This window comes from Lactuca serriola, chromosome 2 (genome assembly GCF_051521515.1).
Source record: "Lactuca serriola cultivar US96UC23 chromosome 2, Lser_US96UC23_V15, whole genome shotgun sequence".
In the NCBI taxonomy this organism is placed as follows: Eukaryota; Viridiplantae; Streptophyta; class Magnoliopsida; order Asterales; family Asteraceae; genus Lactuca; species Lactuca serriola.
This window is the reverse complement of record NC_136409.1, coordinates 41,539,185-41,561,595: the sequence shown is the minus strand read 5'-3', so window position 1 is coordinate 41,561,595 and position 22,411 is coordinate 41,539,185. Positions and strand designations below refer to the sequence as shown.

The 22,411-nt window shown below is 36.8% G+C and overlaps 1 protein-coding gene across 1 annotated transcript; it reads left to right on the top strand.

The window, feature by feature from the left end:
* The first annotated feature begins 13,498 nt into the window (after positions 1–13,498).
* On the top strand, positions 13,499–22,170 carry PTAC3 (plastid transcriptionally active 3). The gene is made up of 13 exons (XM_079023931.1): positions 13,499–13,994; positions 14,109–14,280; positions 14,625–14,842; positions 15,097–15,157; positions 15,454–15,526; positions 15,622–15,699; positions 15,854–16,011; positions 16,737–16,905; positions 18,147–18,609; positions 20,001–20,396; positions 20,539–20,742; positions 21,624–21,757; positions 21,882–22,170. The coding sequence occupies exons 1-13, from the start codon at positions 13,617–13,619 to the stop codon at positions 22,054–22,056; spliced, it is 2,679 nt and encodes an 892-aa protein (XP_078880057.1). The 5' UTR covers positions 13,499–13,616; the 3' UTR covers positions 22,057–22,170.
* Positions 22,171–22,411: the final 241 nt, after the last annotated feature.

Here is a 22,411-nt window from a genome sequence, read left to right as displayed (position 1 = left end):
AAAATCAACCCAGAAATCGCTACTCCGGCTGAAATGACCGCTTTTGAAACTCACGAGCGTGATGCAATGAAGGTACATTGCATCATGATTGCCACCATGAATGCCGAATTCCAAAAGTCCTATGAGGACATGTATCCATACGAAATGCACCAAGACTTGTTGGAGAGATACCACCAGAACGCGAGGCAAGAGCGTTACGAGATTTTCACAAACATGATTTCCGCTAAAATGGTTCATGGAGAATCTCTTACCGTGCACCTGCAAAAGATGCAAAGGTATGTCGATCGTCTTCGCAAGTTGAATGTTGACTTTGGGGAAGACTTGGCGATCGACATGGTGCTTCACTCTTTGCCTCCGTGTTACAATCAATTTAGGATGACCTACCACATGAACAAGGAAGAGGTCACCCTAAGCAAGCTCCAAGGTCTCCTTAGGGTTGCTGAAAGCAACCTCAAGGACAAGTCTATTGCACCCACTCCCAATCCACCCACTGCTCCTGTTTTGGCCATTGGGCAAGGAAGAGGTAAGAAGAGGAAGGCTCCGTCTAAGAGCCACCGCAAGGGAAAGTCCCGAGATTGTTCCTCTTCTAGTGGGACCAAAGTTGATCCTGCTAAACCCTGTCCTAACCCTAAGGAGGCAGAGTGCCATCATTGCCATAAAATAGGGCGTTGGAAGAGAAGCTGCCCAGACTACGTACAAGCCATAAGGGAAGGAAAGATCAAGCCATCTTTCGCAGGTATTTATACAATTAAATCTAATGATTCATCTCATGCTAATTCTTGGGTCCTTGATACCGGTTGTGGTTACCATATTTGTTCCGATTTGCAGGGACTAAGAAGAAATCGGGAGGTGGCGCATGGAAGAATAAATCTAATCATGGGGAACAGAAGATCGTCGCCTGTGACCAAGATTGGAGTGTATTCTTTAGTGCTTAGGAATGGTTTATCTTTAGATTTGAACAATTGTTGCTATTCGCCAGAAATGGCTAGAAACATCATTTCATTTCATGGTTTGTTTAGACAAGGTTTTAGATTTTCTTTTAATAATGAGAATGGTTCTATTCTTGCTTATCTAAATGGTGTCTTATATTTTGAAGCTATACCATGTAATGGAATTTATGAAACTATTATGGTTGTAGATAACTTAGGAAATGATGTTTTATACATGGATTCTTCCAATGGTATGGATAGAGCATCCTTGTGGCATTGTCATCTTGGACATGTCAACAAGAAGCGCATAACCCAACTCCAAAATGATGGAGTGTTGGAGTCATTCGACCTTAGGGAAGATGACACATGCGAGTCTTGTTTGCTTGGAAAGATGACTAAGTCACCCTTCACAAGTACGTGTGAAAGGGGTGAAGGTCTATTGGACCTAATACATACCGATGTATGTGGACCGTTTAGATCAACCACGAAGGATGGAAACCGCTTCTATGTGACTTTTACCGATGACTATAGTAGATATGGATATATTTACTTAATCAAGCAAAAGTCGGAAACTTTTGAAAAGTTCAAAGAGTTCAAAAATGAAGTGGAGAATCAATTGGGTAGGAAAATCAAGATGCTTCGATCCGATCGAGGAGGAGAGTACCTAAGTCTTGAATTCCATGATTATCTCAAGGAGTGTGGAATATTTTCACAATTGACGCCACCTAGGACACCGCAGTTGAATGGTGTGGCAGAAAGGCGTAATCGAACCTTGTTAGACATGGTTCGCTCTATGATGAGTCATGCTTCACTACCTATCTCTTTTTGGGGGTATGCCTTAGAGACTGCCGCCCATATCCTTAACCGAGTCCCTATTAAGAAGGTTGGCAAAACACCTCACGAGATGTGGACAGGGAAAGCTCCCTCGTTGGCACATATCAAGGTTTGGGGTTGCGAGGCTTTCGTAAGACGAGATACTCACGACAAGCTCGAACCTCGTAGTGAGCGATGTATTTTCATCCGCTACCCGCAGAAATCCTTTGGATATCTCTTCTATAGACCGAAGGACAATGTTGTCTTTGTGGCGAGGAGAGGAGTTTTCCGAGAGAGAGAAATCATAAGCCAAGGAGATAGTGGGAGGAAAATCGAGCTTGAAGAGATTCAAGAGTCGATAGATGAAGGAACCTCTACCGCTGGCACTCAACCCGAGGAGGAAACTCCGGTTGAACCGATTGACGAGTCCTTACCTCTTAAACGTTCCGAAAGAGTTAGAGTTCAACCCAAGTTTTATGGTTTTCATATTACTACCGAAGGGGACACGTATACTAGTGATGGTACACTAACAAATCTAGATGAACCTAATAGCTATAAGGAAGCCATGGCAGACCCGGAGTCTGTAAAATGGAAAGAGGCGATGGACATCGAAATTCAGTCCATGTTTGACAACCAAGTTTGGAATTTGGTTGATAATGTGCCCGGACGTAAGACCGTTGGGTGCAAATGGATCTTCAAGAAGAAGACCGACGTGGATGGAAACGTACACACATATAAGGCGCGATTGGTTGCGAAGGGCTCCCGGAGTTGACTATGATGAGACCTTCTCACCAGTTGCGAAGATAAAATCTATTAGAGTGATGCTAGCGATTGCCGCATTTCATGATTATGAGATTTGGCAAATGGATGTCAAAACCGCTTTCCTTAATGGGAAGTTGGCTGAGGATGTTTACATGGCTCAGCCAGAGGGTTTTGTCGATCCGAAGCATCCAAATAGAGTGTGTAAGCTTGAGAAGTCCATTTATGGACTTAAGCAAGCATCTCGCAGGTGGAATCTTTGCTTCGGTGAGAAAGTCAAAGAGTTTGGATTTGTACGAAGCGAAGATGAATCGTGTGTATATGTCAAAGCCAGTGGGAGTATAGTAAGCTTCCTCGTTCTGTATGTCGATGACATACTACTCATAGAAAACGACGTCCCGACTCTGCAAGAAGTTAAGTCCTGGCTCGGGAAGTGCTTCGCTATGAAGGACCTCGGAGAGGCTTCCTATATTTTGGGAATAAGGATAGTGAGAGAAAGAAGTAAGAGACTAATAGGACTTAGTCAGAACACTTACTTAGATAAGGTACTAAAACGTTTTAGTATGAAAAACTCGAAGAAGGGAGAATTACCGATACAAAGTAATGCCAAGCTGAGTAAGACTCAAAGTCCGAGTACCGAAGCTGAAATAGCAGAAATGAGCCGAGTACCATACGCTTCCACAGTTGGCTCAATCATGTATGCTATGACTTGTACTCGCCCTGATGTAGCCTTTGCTTTGAGCATGGTCAGTAGATATCAAGGGAACCCTGGCAGAACCCATTGGATTGCGGTTAAGAATATCGTTAAGTACCTTCGGAGGACGTAGGAATGGTTCTTAGTCCTCGGAGGGAGTGATGACTTGAAGGTGCGAGGGTATAGTGACGCCAGTTTTCAGACCGACAGGGATAACTACCGTTCGTAGTCGGGCTAGGTCTTTACCCTGAATGGAGGAGCAGTGACTTGGAAAAGTTCCAATCAGGAAACCGTAGCTGATTCAACGTGCGAATCAGAGTACATTGCAGCGAGCGAAGCGTCGAAGGAGGCAATATGGTTAAAGAACTTCATCGGTGATCTTGGAGTTGTACCCACCATAAAGGAGCCCATGGAGATTTTCTGTGATAATGAAGGAGCGGTTGCCTTGACCAAGGAACCGAGGGATCATGGTAGATCTAGACATATCGACAGAAAATATCACTTTATTAGGCATCGTTTAGAAGAAGGACAACTCATAGTGAAGAGGATATCATCAGAAGATAACCCAGCAGATCCGCTTACGAAGGGACTGAGTAGGGTTAAGCACTTGCAGCATGCTAGGAGTATCGGGCTGAAGGATGATATTAGTATAGATTAGATAGTAGTAGAAACGTGTAATAGATAAATGTAATTAACATTTGATGATTAAATAAAAGAGTATTATTTATGATTAATGTTACTATCTTATGTTAATTGTTTAACTATTGTTTCATTTTGCATGTTTTGACTTCCAGAATAATTGAATTTATTAAGAATAATCGAATTGTTCAAATTGTCCACAATCGTTCATATGTTGGAAGTAGGTATGAATGAAGATTGTCATGAATTGGTGTGTAGATTGTCTAAATGGTATTAGACATAGCAAAAGTTTGCTGCAACATTCATGAGTGCTTATGAATTAGTTTTGAGCATTGGAACAAACCCGCGCTTGCTGGAATCACCTTATGGAATATGATAAAAGGGTGATCGCAAGACGATAATATCATATAGTCTTAAAACCTAGATATATGGTTTGTTATTTGTTAATTGGTTGTACATTAATAATGCGAAACCGCATTAGTAACTTGATGTTATAAAACATATTATTGTGTATAGTTGATTAATGAATAAGTAAATGCATATAAGTCAAAGTTTATCTGTTACTTTTATCCCAAGAGGGTAAAAGCGATATCTTGGCCGCTCGATGATTTGATTTGACTTATGTGCCGGGCTCGGTCAGAACTGAATTGATGTGTTCGATTAAGTTCTATGTCAAATAAATCGGAGATCGAGAAACCAAATGCTAGATAAATTGTTCCATAGAATTGTCAGCATGATATCTAAACAGAGGACTGTACGATCCCTTATCTAAAGGACAAGATTTATTAGATTAGAGTTTGACAGCGTCTTTGAGAGCTACGATTGCTAATCAGAATATACTTGTATATAGTTACCAGACTTATCCAAGTGGGAGACTGTTGGAATAGTGTCTAAGGCTACAACTATATTAGGCAAGTATTTGACCCGGTTGAGCATGGTCCTTTTGGGTTGCCTTCACCATAGCAACTTGACAGGATGATTTATAATGAGAGAAGGAATATTATTAATATATTATAAGAATAATAATATTATTATTTGATTAATATAAGTCATAAATTAATTAGGAATTAATTTGGTGACTTAAAGAGATTAAATAAATAAAGGGGTATAAACTGTCAATTGTTTGATAGTTGCACTTTGGGCTATATATCCTTTAAGGATAAGAGGTGGACGATTTCTAGGGCTAAGGATAGCCATAAAATCGTCCAAGGCTTATCATGGAAAGGATTTGGATTGCTTAGGACTTAAGTTATCCAATTAGGGTTTAAGGGTGAAACCCTAGGAGCCTTACTAGTATAAATAGACCCTATGGGTTGAGGGAATTCGACACACTTGTCTCTAAGGAAACCCTGGCCGAATTCTTCCTCCCTTCTCCTCTCTCCTAAATCATCTTCTTGCAAGTTGGTGTTTGTAAGCCATTAGAGGAGTGACAATTGTGACTCTAAAGCCTCAAGGACAACAAGATCAAGCAAGTGATTTAAGATAAACTTCTAATCTTTGATTTCATATTGTTAATATTGTATATTAGCCATTAGAAGTCTTGGATTCAATGTATGATCAATTAGAGAAACCTAGATCCAAGCATTAGGGTTGCATGTGCACATAGGGATGTTCATATGGCTAAAACCCAACAATTTACCAATTTCACCCATGCTTCCATAATTCCTCACAAATTCGATCCCCAATTTACCAAACAGCCCCTTAGCCCCAAAATCTCTTCAAATGAAGTCCCATAAGTTACCATTTAATCCATGCCTTCATAAATACTTACAAAATAAATCTGAAACTTCCATTTTAACCCCCAATCTCTGTATTATAACGACTAGCTCCTCGAGACCAACACCTTACTATATAACTATCGATTTTTGGGCTACTATACATTTATTTATTTATTTATTTATTTAATAAATAGAGTGTTACAACGGACCCATACTACCTTCCACACCTACCCATATTTGTTCCAAGTATCATCACAACACCCTAACAATACATATAATTGTATAGAGCACTCAAGCATCACTCCTAAAGGAGGGCTAAATGCCTCGAAGTCGGCAGACTCATCCCAACAACCTATCCATCCATGAAACTTCCACCAACCCTGCAGCACTAGTGTACACTAGCCATACATAACGCTGGACCCTATAGACTTTTGAATATTCAATCCTACCCTAAGCTCCCAATCAAACAAGAACAGAACATAAGGCTAAATCAAACATTCTCAGGCTATAAGATCTTAGTTATGTACAACCGTGATGCCTACACTAGATAACTACAGTAATGATGTCAATTTAATATAAGGGAAATCCTAGGCTAGTGGACATCATGTATCAGACAATTATATCATGCAATTCCTGAGATCCCTAGCCTAGTACTAGCATGCTGTTCTAACATATCACATAATCAAATAACTGTATGGTATTTTGGGGTTTACTTACTGGCTCCGGCTGATCGTACGCCCTGCATCCTCCTTTATTTATTTTGAAAACCAATTTCTTAAAACATTTTTGAAAACCGTTCCTTGATTTGAGACTGGATTCACACGGATGTTCCTCCAATTCGCTCAAACCAAGGCTCTGATACCAACTTGTAACATCCAAAATTTCAAACCAATTTAAACTTTTTTAAAACATGTCAAATTCATCAAAACATTACAACTTTGTTTTCAAAATGTAAATTATCAGAGTATTTCCCAGAAACATGAAATAACATGAGGAGCTGTACGATCACGCCTTTGCCTTGCCGCGATCCCCTGATGTACCTGAAACAGTAAACTGGAACTGTAAGCCTGAAAGCTTAGTGAGTTACCCCCAAAATACCGATACACATACAACCCACATAGCAATATCAACATTAGCATATCATATCAATCAAAAACAGAACAACATGCACTGGGTCCACAACTTTACAAGTTGGACTACCCCTGGGCCCTCAGTACGAGTCTGGAATACCTACCGGGCCCTCAGCTCGTATCTGGAATGCCATCGAGCCCTCAGTATGATTCTGGAATGCCTACCGGGCCCTCAACTCGTATCTGGAATGCTCCCAAGTCCTCAGTATGAGTCTGGAATGCCTACCAGACCCTCAGCTCATAACTGGAATACTCTCGAGTTTGTTGGCTACCGCACGGAGCAGTACAACCTCAACCCATCCGACATAACATGTCGACATGTAACCGATAAATGCACATACATGTAATCAATCAGTATCACAAGCAGTCCTACAGATCTACCCGACTAGCATATCAACTGGCATACTTTACTAACTCAACTCAACATATCAATAACTACTAGGATATCAAATCCAATGGGCCGCCCTTGGTGCCTTAGACCCCTTAGTATAGTGAGGATAACTCACCTCGTAGATGTCAGCTCGGTAAATAATCATAGCTCTCTGATTACTCGTCAAAGACTCCACCACCTATTACCACAATACGAACATGCGCATAAGTCTTCATCCTCACAGTGTACTCCATAACCCAACCAGTTAACCCTGGTCAAAGTCAAAGTCCTTAGTCAAGGTCAACAATCCATGTTCACCTTAACTCGTCGAGTACCCTCGGCTACTCGCCGAGTTCCTTGAAACCCTTACCCACTCGCCGAGTCACCGGGGTGACTCGTCGAGTTTCCACGATTCTCGATTGAGGCCCTATGGCCACTCGTCGAGTTTCCTTCTAGTAACACGTCGATACACATGCATTCCTAACTTGGGGAAAACTCATCCGACTCACCGAGTTGTTCATGTAACTCGTCGAGTTTATGGCAATCTTTATCGGACTCGTCGAGTTGTTCTTCCAACTCGTCGAGCTCACGGCTATATTCATACGACTCGCCGAGTCGCCCTTGCGACTCGCCGAGTTCCTTCAGTCCTTTCACGTAAAGTTGCAAACTTTACGTGCATGCATGGCTAAAAAGGTTCTTAATGCCCAAAACTAAGCTCTTAATGGGTTTCATGCACAAGGGGGGCCTCATTCACGACCAAGACAGGAACTTTATGAATCTAGAACTCGGGAATGGTCCAGATCTGAAGTTACAACTTCAGATCTAACTTATGTCTTGCACTATCACCTTAATTACACTATAAAAACCCTAGATTTCCACCATATGAGATCTATAAGGGAAAAGAGATAAAGATGTTGACTTGGTACCTTCAATGAGTGCTAACTGAGGTAGATTTCGGATTCCACTCCTTCCTTGCTCCTATCCCTTTGTTTCTCCAAGCTCCTTCTTCCACAAAGCCCTCCTTCCAAGCTTACAATGCACAATAATGACACAATACACGGTTAGGGTTTTCTATGAGCTCTAACTGACTGTAAGGAGGCCAAATGGGGCTTATGCCTCCTTAAATAGAGTGTAGAACCCAGGACTTAGGGTTTCTTCTGTCAGATCCTACTCGTCGAGTCCCTTTATGGACTCGGCGAGTAGATCACTAATTTCGCGATCCCACGTCGACGCTACTCGACGAGTAGGGCACCCTTTACTCGTCAAGTAGGGCTTAAAAACTAAAGAAATTCTTAATTAATTTAATACATGGGAATCAGGGCGTTACAATTTATACAATTTTTTTATGTTTTTTTAAATACGATTTAGAGCCATACATATTTTAAATAAGATATATATGTATCCGGTTATATGAATCTAAACAATTTATACGGTTTTTTATGTTTTTTAAATACGATTTAGAACCATACATATTTTAAATAAGATATATATACACATTTGGTTATATGTATTTAAAAAAACATAAAAAACCAGTTGATTATATATCTTATTTAAAATACATATTTCATCTTAATCGTAATGTTTTAAAAACCGGTTTTTTGGTTGAACCAGTATGACGACCGGTTCCCGATTCAACCGGTTTAACCAGCTCGACCGCCGGGTCAACCGGTTTCTATAATTTTCATATTTTTTCTTATTTTTCTACACATACATACAAACATAAATCATGAATTTGACTTCTACAAGTTCACATATTAAAAATACACATAAAAATAAATTGTAGATTAATATAAATACATTAAAACAACACATAACTATAAGTTTTATATCAATTCACATACGTCAAAAAGAAAATAAAATATAATACCGAAACAAAATATAGTTTTAAATGAATACAAATGCATCAAAAAAACATCATAACATTTACCATAGGTTTTTATTTAGAGAAATCTAAATAGATGTGAAAAAATCCACCTTTATTATTGAAAATGTTTTTTTCCATGTATTTTTATTTAGTTTAACCAGTTCAACCAGTTTATTTTGACCGGTTCAATCGTTTTTTTTTTCTAAAATCGGCTGGTTCAATCCGGTTCTAAAATTGATGTAAAACCGGTTATAGTTGAACCGTTCTCTTCCCTGGTTCCCGGTCCAACCGGTTCAAACCAGTTTTTAAAACACTGAGACATAGTGATATATCTTTTTGAAATAACAATTATTAACACTACTCTTGACATAAAAAAACGTATAAATTGTTTAGATACATAACAAAGTCATTTTTAAGTTGTTTTTAATACATATAACCGAAAAACGGTTTTAAAACTAGCGACTCGAAAGAATTTATACATTTTTTTATGTAGCGAGTAGTGTTAATTATTACTATTTCAAAGACGTAAAAAACATTTTTTACAAAAAGGTATTTTTTATATGAAAACGTAAAGACAAAAAATATATATTTTACGTAAAATAAATACAGAAAAATAAATACAATTTGTTTGTAAAAAACTATTTTTTTATAGTACGACTAAAATACATTTTGTTTTATTTTAAAAAAAATTATGTAAAAAATGTTTTTATAATTTATTTATTGTTTATGTTTTAACGATTTTGTTATTATATAAATTAGTTTTAGGAAAGAATAAACCAAGAGAACATTCAGCTCAATTGGTTAAAGCTTTGGTAATTTAAGGGTGGAGGTCATGAGTTGGAGCCCTCCCCCTAGCAATTTAATTCTTTTCTTTAAAGAAATTTCAAAACTGGTCCTTATGGTTTACTAAATGTCACAAATTCAGTTCATTTACACTTGAAAAGACGAAAATGCCCTTACAGATTTAGTCCCTAACGGCAGAATAGTAACTACGTTGGTAAAAAGGGCCATCTATGCAAGTTTTGCAAACCACAGGGGCCATTTGCATCAAAAAAATTAGCAGGGACTGACTTTGTTACTTTTGGCAAACCACAGAGACCATTTTTGTAATTTTGTCTAAATATAACTAAGGACCATTTATCTCTTTCGATCCAAGATGTTTGGCTAAAAGCCAACCATGCTCGACCGTTGAGACTTAATGGTGTTAGACCCATTTTCTAGGCCTAATCACGTCCTTAAAGCACATTAAACATGATTTTGATGCCCATGATTTTGCTTGGATACCATGTTCTCCATCCATAAAAGAAAAAAAAATCGCGACCCTCTCTTTCCTCCCTTATCCCCTCCTTGTCTCATACCCTTCACTATAAATAGGAGCCTTTCCTCCACCATTTAGTCAAGAAACAACACATAGAGCTTCGTACTTTGACTCTTCCTCGTACACACTTTTCTCCTAGATGGTTCTCTCAAGCCTAGAGAAACCACCCTAGTATATATACCTATATGATATATATACCTATATATCGATTGTTAGAGTCCGCTCAAGGATACATGCCCTCGGTAAATCTAATAGTTTTCTACTATGATGGCAACTAAGAACCAAGTTAGGGGCCCGCCATCTACTAACAAATCAAGACATCCAATCCCGATCCAACAACAAAGACTCGATGGCCGGTTCTATGTTGCATTACAAACGTTGGGCTTGTTATAGCCTAATGATTCAATCATGATTTCTTCCGTGAACAACACCAAATCATTAATTTAAAACAAGTTTGAAACTAACGCCTCGTTCTCGAGTTTTTAAATTAAATGAAAGGAATGGAAGGGGAGGAAAGGGGATGGAAGGTGAGGAAATGAAAGAGTATTATAAATAATCTAAGTGTGTTATTGAGTTTGATAGAAATGGAATTGAATGAAAAGATTTGAGTATTTCTTTTTGAAACATCCCAAAAATACAACCCGAAAATTTTATTTTTAATGTAACAAAGATCATAAAACTGAGTATCACATAATAAAACCATACGTTGCGTATCTCAAAACCATACTAAAATACTGTGAGAAAAACTGTGTCACAACTGTATCAAAACATATCTAAGAAACCGAATCAACTCCCAAGACAAAAACTGAAGCTGTGGTGTGTGCGATGCCATCATCCCGAGCTCTTCCCTTTACTTGCGGAAGTACCTGAAACCAAAACTGAAACTGTAAGCACGAAGCTTAGTGAGCTCCCCCAAACTACCACATACCACACAATAACAAATAAAGCACATACTGGGCCTTGCCCACTGCATTGGACCGAAGTCCGGAACTAGCTGCATCGGACCGAAGTCCGGAACTGACTGCATCGGACCGAAGTTCGGAACTGACTGGGACCTTGTCCCCTGCATCGGACCGGAGTCCGGAACTAGCTGCATCAGACCGAAATCCAGAACTGTCTGAACATAGCATAACATAAACACGTATCTGCCAACATAACACATATACTGCATCGGACTGATGTCCGGAACACATAACACAAAACATGCTTGAATCACAAAGACATCAAGCACTCTAACTACTGCATCGGACTGAAGTCCGGAACTACTGCTAACTAAACGGGCCGGCATTATGGCCGTAGACCCGTTCCTACTGGAAGGAAACTCACCTCGTGAACTGACTGCTAAGTGTATGGCTCTGGAAGCTATCTGCTGCTGCTCCGGTATCTCCCCGGCTACAATTCCATAAACACACTCAATCAAATACTAATAACTGAATTGGGGTAAAATGACTCTTTTACCCCTGGTCAAAGTCAACTCTCCCGGTCAAAGTCAACCTACAGTTGACCTGACTCGCCGAGTTGGGCCGCCAACTCGCCGAGTCTCTATTCTCACTTCTCAACCCTACTCGCGGCTACTCGTCGAGTATGGCATCAACTCGACGAGTTCCCTTTCAATTCTAGAACTCAGGCTATCTGCATCCGACTCGCCGAGTTGTATGAACAACTCGACGAGTTGTTCTTGAGCTAAGAAGATTGCCTTGGACTCGCCGAGTTGTATGAACAACTCGTCGAGTCCCTCCATTACTGAGTCTGACCTCCAACTCACTGAGTCCACTCTACTACTCACTGGTCCCCACTCAACATCACTTAAAAGGGGAAAAATCGGGGACTCGCGACTCGACTCGCCGAGTCGTTCTTCCGACTCGCCGAGTCGCATGCATGCAACTACTTTAAACTCGATTCTGCTTGAATCCAGCGCATAAAACTTATGGATCTAGGCTCCCTAAGCTCGATTAACACGTAAAGGTTCTATCTTTACGTGTCCATATGCACCCATGAAGATTAAGAGGCTCAAAAAGCATAATAAAGGCTAGATCTAGGGTTCTCAAGCAAGGAAACTTCGAAAAGGCACTAGATCAGGGCTCTAACACTCCTAAATGAACAGATCTAGGGATATCTCGACCCAACATGGCATCCATACAACTATAAAGCTTGGAAAATACATTAAACTAGCCTTAGAGGTGTTCTAATGGAGGGTTTAAGCACAAAACATGATAATTCCGAGACATACCTCAATGAACTCTGACTTTGGCCTTGGATCTTTGCTCTACACTTCCTCTTTTTGGTCCTTTCTTCTTTTTCTCCTTCAATCCTTCAAGAATCCACACAAAAACACTTAGATCATACAAGGAATGGTTTAGGGTTTCTCACAAGCTCTCTGAGGGTGAAGGAGGCGAGTTTGGGGCACATAACATTGCTTAAATAGTGAGCAAACCCGGGGATTTAGGGTTTCTTCCTGGCGGGCGGACTCGCCGAGTCCCGAATATGGACTCGTCGAGTCGCCGACTTACACGTGCTCGAAATCCCGTCTCTACTCGACGAGTCGGGCTATAGACTCGCCAAGTCCCTCTTGAAAACTTCTAAATAAATAACATGGAAACAACATACCGGAGACGGGTCGTTACACTTTTTCTCTTCCCCTTCTAAACCTTCCTAAAGCGAGCTTGTAAAAAAACACTTATTTTGCTTCCCCTCCATTCAATCCCACTCCTTTCCATTTATTAAATAAAATCAAGAATACATTTTCCCGATGATATACTTTCATTCATTTCCATTTCACTTATTAAATTAAGTTTAGAACAGGGTGTAGATTAACCGAAATTGATTTAATTTTTTTGCTATGATTGAAAACGAGAACATATTCAATTTATCGATTTACACCTTGTTTGATACGGAACGTTTGAGAGCTTCTAACTTCTAGTGTTTGACAAAACGCCCTGTTGCGAACAAAAAGTCTCGTTTGACACCACAAGTTTTTATCGTTTGGTTTAAACAAAATGCTTAAAATCTAAAAGTTACCTCACATAACTTTTAACACCCCTTAATATACTGACATGAAGTTTTAATACTCTTAGTACGTGTTGTGCAAAATAAGACATTTGCATGGAATCTATAAACTAGCTAGGTCAAATGTGGTACCAATATACTAAAAGAGCAGAATTTGTGGTAAATTTCGTAATTAACATAAAGTTTGAGGGTTGCAATCATATTTTTCTAAAGTCTGGAAGAACCCAAAGAATTCATAAAACCCAAATCTTAAACCCCACTGCCATAGTTGTTCAAAAACCCGAGGCTTATCCACTCCTTCCTTTCAAGTTCATACAACGACATGCCTCCTTAATTCATTTGCCATTAGAAGATACAGTGTTTTGCATACGAACTCATGGCGAATTTGCTATCCCACTCATTAATTCCTCTGAATTTTGTCACTAACAATGGTACTTTAGCTGGTCATTCACCTTTTTCCGGTGGCCTTTATCGAAACGCCTTCGTTATTCGTGCTTCCGCGGTGTCTCAGACTAGGCGAAAGAAACAGTCACAGCAGAAGGAAGATGAGTCCTCGTTGTTATCAGCTACGACGATGGAGAAAGGGCTGAGATTATTGTTCATGGAGGATTTGATGGAGCGTGCAAGGAGTCGCGATGTCGCCGGAGTTTCTGAAGTTATTTACGATATGATTGCTGCCGGAATTAACCCGGGACCTCGCTCATTTCATGGCTTGGTCATTTCTCATACACTCAATGGCGATCACGAAGGCGCTGTAAGTCTCATTCCTCCACGATTACTCTCAATTTTGCAACAAAATACTGTAATAGGAAAACCGTAGGAGATATTGGTCGAATGTGCTTGTAATAATCAGTAATCTATTTTTCAGATGAATGCATTGAGGAGAGAGTTAAGTGAAGGCCTTTGTCCTCTTCCTGAAACCTTCACTGCATTAGTTCGTTTATTTGGTTCAAAAGGGTATGCCACAAGAGGTTTAGAGATTCTTGCAGCTATGGAGAAACTAGATTTTGACATCCGTAATGCTTGGCTAGTTCTTATTGGTACCCTTTTCCACCCAAAATTATGCAATAATTCGTACTTCTTGTTACCATTATCTGTATACTTATATAGTGTAAGGGCCTCTTATGTCATTTCACCTTCCTTACCTTAGGTTTATATTGCTTTCCTTTCTTCTTTATCCAACTGTAATGTAACATAAACATTCCCTTTTTGCAATACATTGATTGAATCCTAACATGGTATGAGAGCTCTAGGTATGTTCTAAGAATGGTAAAATGACATAACAAGCCCCTACACCATACAAATATACAAATAGTGGTAATCATTCATAACCTGAAAATGTTTTTTGTGTTTCAAATTTGAAGTAATTGTGTTTTTTGAGCAGAGGAACTTATTAGAAACAATTACTTGGCTGATGCCAACAAGGTGTTTCTAAAAGGTGCAGAGGGTAAGATGAGAGCTACTGATGAGATATATGATCTTTTGATCGAAGAGGATTGTAAAGTTGGAGATCATTCAAATGCATTAACAATAGCTTATAAAATGGAGGAAGCTGGAAGAATGGCTACTACTTATCATTTCAATTGTCTCCTTAGTTGTCAGGTAAGTTGTTTATTGTGTAAATAAACATGTTAATGGAATTAGCAAGTAAATGGAATGAGTTATTCCATTCCATTATCATGTTTGGTTAGCCTCATATGAATTTATATGTAAATGCAACCTATACTTTCATCTCTACTCTATACATTATACAATTATAGTGTACATATGTGGGCCATGGGTTCAGATTACAACAAATTCTACAAACATTGACATGATTAAAAAAATAATATTTTGTCATGTTTTTTGGGCTGCAGGCAAAGTGTGGAATACCTGAAATTGCATACGCGACATTTGAAAATATGATATATGGGCAAGGTATTTTAAATATTTAGTTACTAAAATTTATACATTTCAACATTTTTTCACATTGGAACTTGATTTGTTATGTGTATCAAGAGCAAATAGTGATTATAATTTGGTAGATATTTCAAAATTCAAAGTACAAAAGATAAAAAGTGAAAGTTTATAATAGAAAAATATAAGACTAGGATGCTATAATACACGAATTAATAAAAACACATTGCTATTTCTTGATTTTTTTTAAAACCCTTTAAAGTTTTATTAAATCTCTTCTACTTTCTTTGGTTACTGATAATAGCCTTCCATTACAGATTTTATGAAACCTGATACAGAGACATATAATTGGGTGATTGAAGCTTATACAAGGGCAGAAGGATCTGATAGGTAACCTTTTAGAAGATTCTTTCTTATAATTTGTTTTTTTTATTACTTTTATATTTGATTTGTAATATCTTTTTTTAAGTGGAAAAAATATACAGGGTGCAAGATGTTGCTGCTGTACTTGGTATGATGGTTGAAGATTACAAAACTGTACAACCTAATGTGAGAACTTACGCGTAAGTCAAACTTTGGTTTTTACTATAATCAAGAAATAGCAATGTACTTTCATTAATATGTTTATATAATTATTTGTGACAAGTTTTTTGTATTTGTAATTGATAAAGTCACAAATAAGTTGTTGTATTGTTAATTATTTTGATATTATTTCAGGCTATTGGTGGAATGCTTTACAAAATATTGTTCTATAAGAGAAGCTATCAGACATTTTAGAGCACTTATTAAAATTGAAGGTGGAATTAAAGTTTTATATAATGAAGGAAATTATGGAGATCCACTTTCTTTATATCTTCGGGCTTTATGTAGAGAAGGTGAAATTTTATCTACTCTTTTCCATTTTTTGTTTCATATTTACAACATATATTGAGTCTATCCTTTTATTATAGGGGTAAATGCAAGCAATAACAATATACCTTTTTATTTATTTATTTATTTATTATAGAATCAATTATCATACTTCTATTTCTTTCTATTACAATACTTCATTTTGAGAATACAAATCAATTTTCACTTCTATAATTAGGTAGATTTTTCAAGGGTTAATCTCATAAAAGACCTTATATTTTGTGTTTTTTCCTGATTAAACCTCAACTTTATTTTTTTCCCTTGTATTTTTTCATTGTTTCCGAAAAAACCCTTAACTTAGTCTTTTTTTTCCAAAAAAACCCCTCAACCTTCTAACTGCTTCCAAATAAACCCTCAACTTTTTTAGTTTTTCTTGAAAAAACCCTCACATTTTACAAATTTTTTCGAATAAAACGACTAAAAGGGCAAAATTGGAACAAATGAAAAAATACAAGGTCTTTTTCAGGCAAAAAAATAAATAAATTTGAGGTCTAATCTTGAAAAAACACAAAATACAAGATCAACTCATTTTCAAAGTACAATGTCTTGATAAGAAAAAAGATTGAAAGTCCAATGTTGTGAACTTGTGATAGAAAGAAATAAAAATTAAACTGCTATAATAAAAAAAGAATATAAAAATGAAAGTAGGTTGCTATTTAATCCATGAAGTGATTATTGTGATTGATATCAGGAAGAATTGTTGAGCTTTTGGAAGCTTTAGAAGCAATGAGTAAAGAAAATCAACCAATTCCAGCTAGAGCAATGATACTTAGTCAAAAATATAGAACAATGGTTAGTTCTTGGATTGAACCATTGAATACAGAAGCAGATGTAGGATATGAAATTGATTACATTGCCAGGTATAATAATTCTTTTCGCAATTTCACACAAAAAATATAAAATTGTATAGATTTTTATGATATGGTATAAAAACTACATAAAAAAAGCTATAAAACAACATGAAAATTGTAGCAAATGATGTAGAAAGGTGAATTGTTGTTGTAAAGAACAATAATATTGCATAATTGAAAACGATAAACTATCTATTCGTGTTTCTTTTTGACTTAATGCAGAAAGAATGGCTTAATAGAAAATTTTGGGAAAAGGAAGCTTTCCCCATTAAGTCTTTAACATTTTACAAAATATTCCCTCATTTATTTTTTCCTTCCAATTTCCCCAAATGTGTTGCAATTTTCTCAATTTTTTTAAACATCATTTATCAAAATACCACTGATAATTTGATCATTAAAAGCTTGAACTTTCAAAAGTTAGTATGGATGGTGCTGCTTGCAAGAAAATAACGATTTTCTAGAAGGGTAAAATGGTCATTTACTTTTTATCAAGTCGCTAATCACGAAAAATAAAAACACCATATAAAAATGTAGCAATAAAATTGCAATATATGAATTTTCGAGTTATTGTTAATTTTTTTTTGTAAGGTTTGTTGTTGTGAGACTATTCACAAAGCAATTTCATAATATTCATCAATTTTAGAGTTAGAGGAGTTGTATATGATCATGCTTGCAAAAAAATCACATTTTTCTGGAAGGGTAAAATGGTCATTTACTTTTTTTTTTTTATCAAGTTGCTAATCATGAAAATGACCACCATATCATATGGTGGCCATAAAGTTTTGTGTACATACAGTCTGTCACATTTTTCGACCAAATAAACCATCTGAATGAGACCAAATGACCATTTTACCCTTACATTAAAAAAAACAATTTCACAATATTCATCAATTTTAACATAAGAGGAGTTGTGTATGATCATGCTTGCAAGAAAATCCCATTTTTCTGGAAGGGTAAAATGGTCATTTACTTTTTTATCAAGTTGCTTAATCATGAAAATGACCACCATATCATATGGTGGTCATAAAGTTTTCTATACATATACTCTGTCACGTTTTTGGACTGAATAAACCATCTGAATGAGACCAAATGACCATTTTACCCTTATATTCAACCAATTTTTTTGGGTTAACTCATTAAGTCATTCTATCCAGATTAAGTAAGAAAGAAACAATCATCATATTAAGTGGTTAACCCATTAAGTCAAAAAAGAAAGAAACCCTAACTAACTAAGTTTATACATGAACCAGATACATAGAAGAAGGTGGGCTAACGGGGGCCCGCAAAAGGTGGGTCCCAAGAGAAGGAAAAACATCCCTAGACCCTGATGTTGCAGGATTCGTGTACAAAAACCCTTTAGAAACCTCATTCAGACAACATTGTCTTGAAAACTGGAGAAGATATCATCGAAAGGTGTTAAGAGCTTTACGTAGAAGAGGTCCATCACTTTTAGGAGAAGTTACAGAATCCGAATATGTTCGTGTTCTTGAGTGGCTTTTTCATATCCTTAAACGCCCCAATAAAAACGCATTGAAACCAAAAGCTGCAAGTAAAATGCTTGTGAATGAGCTGGCTGAAGAGCTTGAAGCACAAGGGCTTCCTACTGATGGAAATAGGAGTGTGCTTTATCAACGTGTGCAGAAAGCTAGGAGGATTAATCGGTCGAGAAATAAACCCCTTTGGGTTCCTCCTGTTGAAGACCAAGAAGAAGAGGTACGTTTCGTGAATTTACACTTTGGGTCCCTGTAGTTTTCAAATCGACAGAAATGGTCCCTGTTTGAGAAAAAATGACAGAAACGATCTCCCTTCATATGGGTCAAAATTACAGAAATGGTCCCTATGTAGAAGAATTGCACTTTTGGAACCTTGTAGTTTTCAAATCGACAAAGTAACAGAAATGGTACGTGTGCGAGACAAAATGACAGAAATGGTCCCTGTAGTTTTCAAATGGATAAAATAATAGAATTGGTCCTTGTGTAATAAAGTTATAGAAATGGTCCCTGTGTAACAAAAATTACAGCAACAATCTCCCTGCATATGGATGAAATTACAGAAATTGCACTTTTGGTCCCTGTAGTTTTTAAATGGACAAAATAGCAGAATTGGTCCTTGTGTAATAAAGTTATAGAAATGGTCCCTGTGTAACAAAAATTACAGAAACGATCTCCCTGCATATGGATGAAGTTACAGAAATTTTACTTTTGGTCCCTGTAGCTTTTAAATGGACAAAATAGCAGAATTGGTCCTTGTGTAATAAAGTTATAGAAATGGTCCCTGTGGAATAAAATTACAGAAATGATCTCCCTTCATATGAATGAAATTATTGAAATGGTCCCTATGTAGAAGAATTGCACTTTTGGAACCTTGTAGTTTTGGAATGGCAAAATAACAGAAATGGTACCTGTGTGAGAAAAGATGACAGAAATGGTCCCTGTAGTTTTCAAATGGATAAATAACAGACTTGGTCCTTGTGTAATAAAGTTATAGAAATGGTCCCTGTGTAATAAAATTACAGAAATGGTCCCTATGTAGAAGAATTGCACTTTTGGTTCTTGTAGTTTTCAAATGGACAAAATAACAGAATTGGTCCTTGTGTAATAAAGTTATAGAAATGGTCCATGTGTAATAAAATTACAGAAATGATCTCCCTTCATATGGGTAAAATTACAGAAATGGTCCCTATGTAGAAGAAAGTTACAGAAATGGTCCTTGTGTAACGAAGTTACAGAATTGGTCCATGTGTAACAAAGTTACAGTTGGTGGGTATAAGAAAATATTACAGAAATGGTTCCTGTGTGTAAGATAAAAATAAGAAATGATCTGTGTGTAACAAAATTACAGAATTCACATTGAAAGAGATTTAAATTTTAATCACTCAACTTCTAGTTTTTTGTTTCCATTGTTGTGAAATTTTGTACTTTTTGTTCTGAAAATGTTGAAATAAACTTGGTTACTAAATTTCATAACAATGAAACAAAACTGAAATATCTTGTGAAACCAAAACTGATGCTATTCAATGAACTTGTTTCGATAATGAATATAAGAAGGGCATTCACGTCTTTTCCACTCACAAATTTATATAATTTTTTTGTTTTGTTTCACAGATTGATGAGGAAATTCAAGAACTAATCTCTCGAGTGAGACTAGAAGAAGGAAACACAGAGTTTTGGAGAAGACGTTTTCTTGGTGAATGTTTAGAAGCAGAACTTGGAAAACCAACAGCAATTGAAGTAGAAGCTACAGATGTCTCTGATAATAATATTAATAATAATAATAATGAAGAAGATGCAGCTAATAATAAACAGGTTGATGATGATGAAGGGGACAAAGAGGAACAAACTGAAAACCAAACTGGTGATACAGAAGCTGTTAAAGACAAAGAAGATGCTGCAAATCCTTTACAAATGATTGGTGTTCAATTGTTCAAAGGTTTTGATGATTCCACACCTACTAAATCCAAAAAATCCAAGAAAAGATTGGCAAGAATTGCTGCTATGGAGGTATGGATTGTAATAATCATGCGTGATTGTGATTGATTGTTTCAATGATCAAATTAAGAAGGACATTTATGTCTTTTTCACAAACACGAGATCAAAACCAGTTCTCTGAACATGATTATAATTTTTTGTCCAATAAATGCAGAATGATGATGATGAAGAATGGTTACCATTGGATATACTGGAGGCATTTAAGGAGTTACGTGAAAGAAAAATATTCGATGTATCGGATATGTATACAATTGCTGATGCGTGGGGTTGGACATGGGAAATGGAGCTAAGAAACACTCCCCCTCGACACTGGTCACAACAATGGGAAGTTGAGTTAGCAGTGAAGCTAATGTCGAAAGTAAATTCTTAATCCTTTTTCCAAATTTCCGTGTGTAGTAACTTATTTGCAGATACGCATTAGGGTTCAAGACTCGGTAGTCGCAGTATGGGAGTTTCAGTTTCAATGTGTGTTAGACTTCTTGTAGAAACTAACTATTATATACCTGATTTACATCTCACATGATGCTCAGGGTTTTGGATTTACTGTTTACCGTTCATGGTTTAGGGTTTGGGGTTTATGGTTGGACTCCTTGTAGATACTATTTTATACCTGATTTACATCTCACATGATGCTTATGGTTTAGCGTTCAATGTTGATCAGACTCCTTTTAGACACTATTATATACCTGATTTACATCTCACATGATACTCAGGGTTTAGAGTTTAGGGTTGGACTCCTTATGGACATTATTGTATACCTGATTTACATCTCACATGATACTTAGAGTTTAGGGTTTAGCGTTGGACTCCTTGTAGACACTATTGTATACCTGATTTACATCTCACATGATACTCAGGATTTAGGGTTTAGTGTTTAGTGTTAATGGTTTAAGGTTTAAGGTTTAGGGTTTAGGTTTTAGCATTGGACTCCTTGTAGACACTATTGTATGCCTGATTTACATCTCACATGATACTTAGGGTTTAGTGTTTAGTGTTAATGGTTTAAGGTTTAGGGTTTACGGTTGGACTCCTTGTAGACACTATTTTATACCTGATTTACATCTCACATTATGCTTATGGTTCAGGGTTCAATGTGGATCGGACTCCTTTTAGACACTATTATATACCTGATTTACATCTCACATGATGCTATGGTTTAGTGTTTAGGGATAAGATGTGAAAAAGTTATGACACTTATAACTTTGCGTTGATTGATTATAATAAATCGATTGGTTTCAGGTAATGGAGTTAGGTGGGACACCAACTATTGGAGACTGTGCTATAATTCTTCGTGCAGCCATACGAGCTCCATATCCTCCAGCTTTCTTAGAAATTTTACGAACAACACATACACTTGGTTATGTGTTTGGAAGGTGAGTTAAGAATCATTTAATAATATATATGATTAAATGCAATAACTATAGCAACATATTATTATTTATTTGTTTATTATAGCATTATATATAGAAATAACGTGAGGTTCTTTTTGGCATGCAGTCCATTATACGATGAGGTTATCGGTTTGTGCCTTGATCTTGGAGAACTAGATGCAGCTATTGCAATTGTTGCTGACCTGGAAACAAGTGGTATCGCTGTCCCTGATGAGACACTTGATATGGTCATTCTGGCTAGACAAACTACTCGTACTAATGTAAATGGTGCATCTTTGTAATTTTATACAAGTCTTTTTTGTTGTATGATGTACTTTTGATTTTAATAGGAACTAGTTTGTCTCATGAATACTTCTCACCAACTAATTTCTACATAAGTTTGATATTTTGTTCCATTGACATCAGTCTACAGATACATATAAGGACAAGGTCAAAATGAATACAGATACATATAAGGACAAGGTCAAAATGAACCGAACATATAATGTTTGGATTGGTTTGGACTAAAACTGATTATTATTTAGGATTTTAGATTGATTTTGGTTACTAAAATTAAAACCGAATAGTCGAAAATAAGTAAATAACTAAAATAATAGTTTCTCATTTTTATATATAATATACATCTAATTTTTGTTT

Excerpts from the sequence above, each read along its gene's own strand:
- PTAC3 (XM_079023931.1), top strand. The coding sequence starts at position 13,617 with ATGGCGAATTTGCTATCCCACTCATTAATTCCTCTGAATTTTGTCACT. Across the intron at positions 15,158-15,453 it reads AAATATGATATATGGGCAAG|ATTTTATGAAACCTGATACA; the intron begins GTATTTTAAATA and ends CTTCCATTACAG. Across the intron at positions 18,610-20,000 it reads TTGAAGACCAAGAAGAAGAG|ATTGATGAGGAAATTCAAGA; the intron begins GTACGTTTCGTG and ends TTTGTTTCACAG.